The sequence below is a fragment of the Charadrius vociferus genome, unplaced genomic scaffold (assembly GCF_000708025.1).
Source record: "Charadrius vociferus isolate BGI_N301 unplaced genomic scaffold, ASM70802v2 scaffold163, whole genome shotgun sequence".
NCBI lineage: Eukaryota > Metazoa > Chordata > Aves > Charadriiformes > Charadriidae > Charadrius > Charadrius vociferus.
Window position 1 is genome coordinate 15,608,953 of NW_009648332.1, and position 1,295 is coordinate 15,610,247.

General features: G+C 38.7%; 1 protein-coding gene across 1 annotated transcript in view; it reads right to left on the minus strand.

Moving 5' to 3' along the window:
• Positions 1–901, minus strand: part of ARHGAP29 (Rho GTPase activating protein 29) — a 51,566-nt gene extending 50,665 nt beyond the window's left edge. The window contains exon 1 of the mRNA XM_009884750.1: positions 555–901. Coding sequence (XP_009883052.1) covers positions 555–816 — 262 coding nt within the window. The 5' untranslated portion in view covers positions 817–901. The remainder of the gene's footprint in view (positions 1–554) is intronic.
• Positions 902–1,295: the final 394 nt, after the last annotated feature.

Here is a 1,295-nt window from a genome sequence, read left to right on the forward strand (position 1 = left end):
GAAGACACAATAATGCACATTCCTCATAAGCGAGAAAATTTGCAGTTTCCACCTGCTGGCAGAAGATGGTAAATACTTATCTTGTAGAGAAAGAAAGTGCAGAGAGTTACATTCTACCTTAAAACTCAAGCTACTAGTGCAGCAGACTTTCAAAAACCAAACCAAAACAACCTAGAAAACTGAAACATCACCAAAATATTAACAGAATTCTCTGGAATTACAAAAAAAGATTCGGATGGTTAAAAACTAATCAATTGATGGTCTTGTTAACTTTTAGCATCAGCCTAGACAGTCTGCTAAAAGCCTATTTTCCCTTGTTATGATTATGAAACAGATTGCACAGTGTTCTGAGGAGGAAATACAGAACCCAAACTAACAACCACCATTTCCCGTAACCATCATGCTGGGGGAGGGGAGGGGGAAGAAGGGAGGATAAAGGGGGAAAGTAAACGGCAAGGGGGAATAACCACAGTAAAACTAGTTAAACACATATGAATGGATTTGTGAGACTTTCAGAAAATCTAAGAATCAAGAATAAAGAACAACTGACACACCTTCTGAAAGAATGGCTTCCTTCAAATAGAGTAGCACATCCGCAAATTTTCTGACATCATTCACCAGTTGCATGATATATTCTGGATCCACAACAGGATTATCATAGCAGTCAGAGTTGGAGCTAATGCTGCTCAAAGAGCTGCTCTTGGTGCTGCGCCCCATTCCCCAATTTCCTGAATTAGAGATGGTGAAGAAGTTGGAGGTAGACAGTCGGGCTAATCCCAAACCACGCTTGTTACTTCCACCGTTCTGTCGCAACATCCCAGCAGCCGCTGTGCTTATAGAGTTCTCGCAGTTAACACTCAGTGTCGCTTAATGTCCATTTGACAAGCCAAAGATGAAACCCTTAAAAATTGGGGGGGTGAAGAAGGTGGAGAAGAAGGAAAAATGCTGATTAGTGTAGAAATATATGTGAAGTTACACTTCTGTACTGACAAGATGCAAAACTTCTTTCAACATGATACTACTTTACATTACAATGCTTAACTGAAGTATCATAAAGGTTCTCGACTGTTTGAAGTTATTTTAATTTATACAGCAGATACACAGCATTGCATAAAAATCAACGGCATGCAGAAATTACTTCAAAATCTACTTATGATGCACAATTACTTCATGAGAAAAGTTTCCTGCCTGAATATTTTTTCTGGAAACCTTAAGAATCAAGTTCTTTACATTTACCCTGAGACCTGTTCTTTGCCATGAAATGTTACAACTGAATACAATTGCAAAAGCACTTA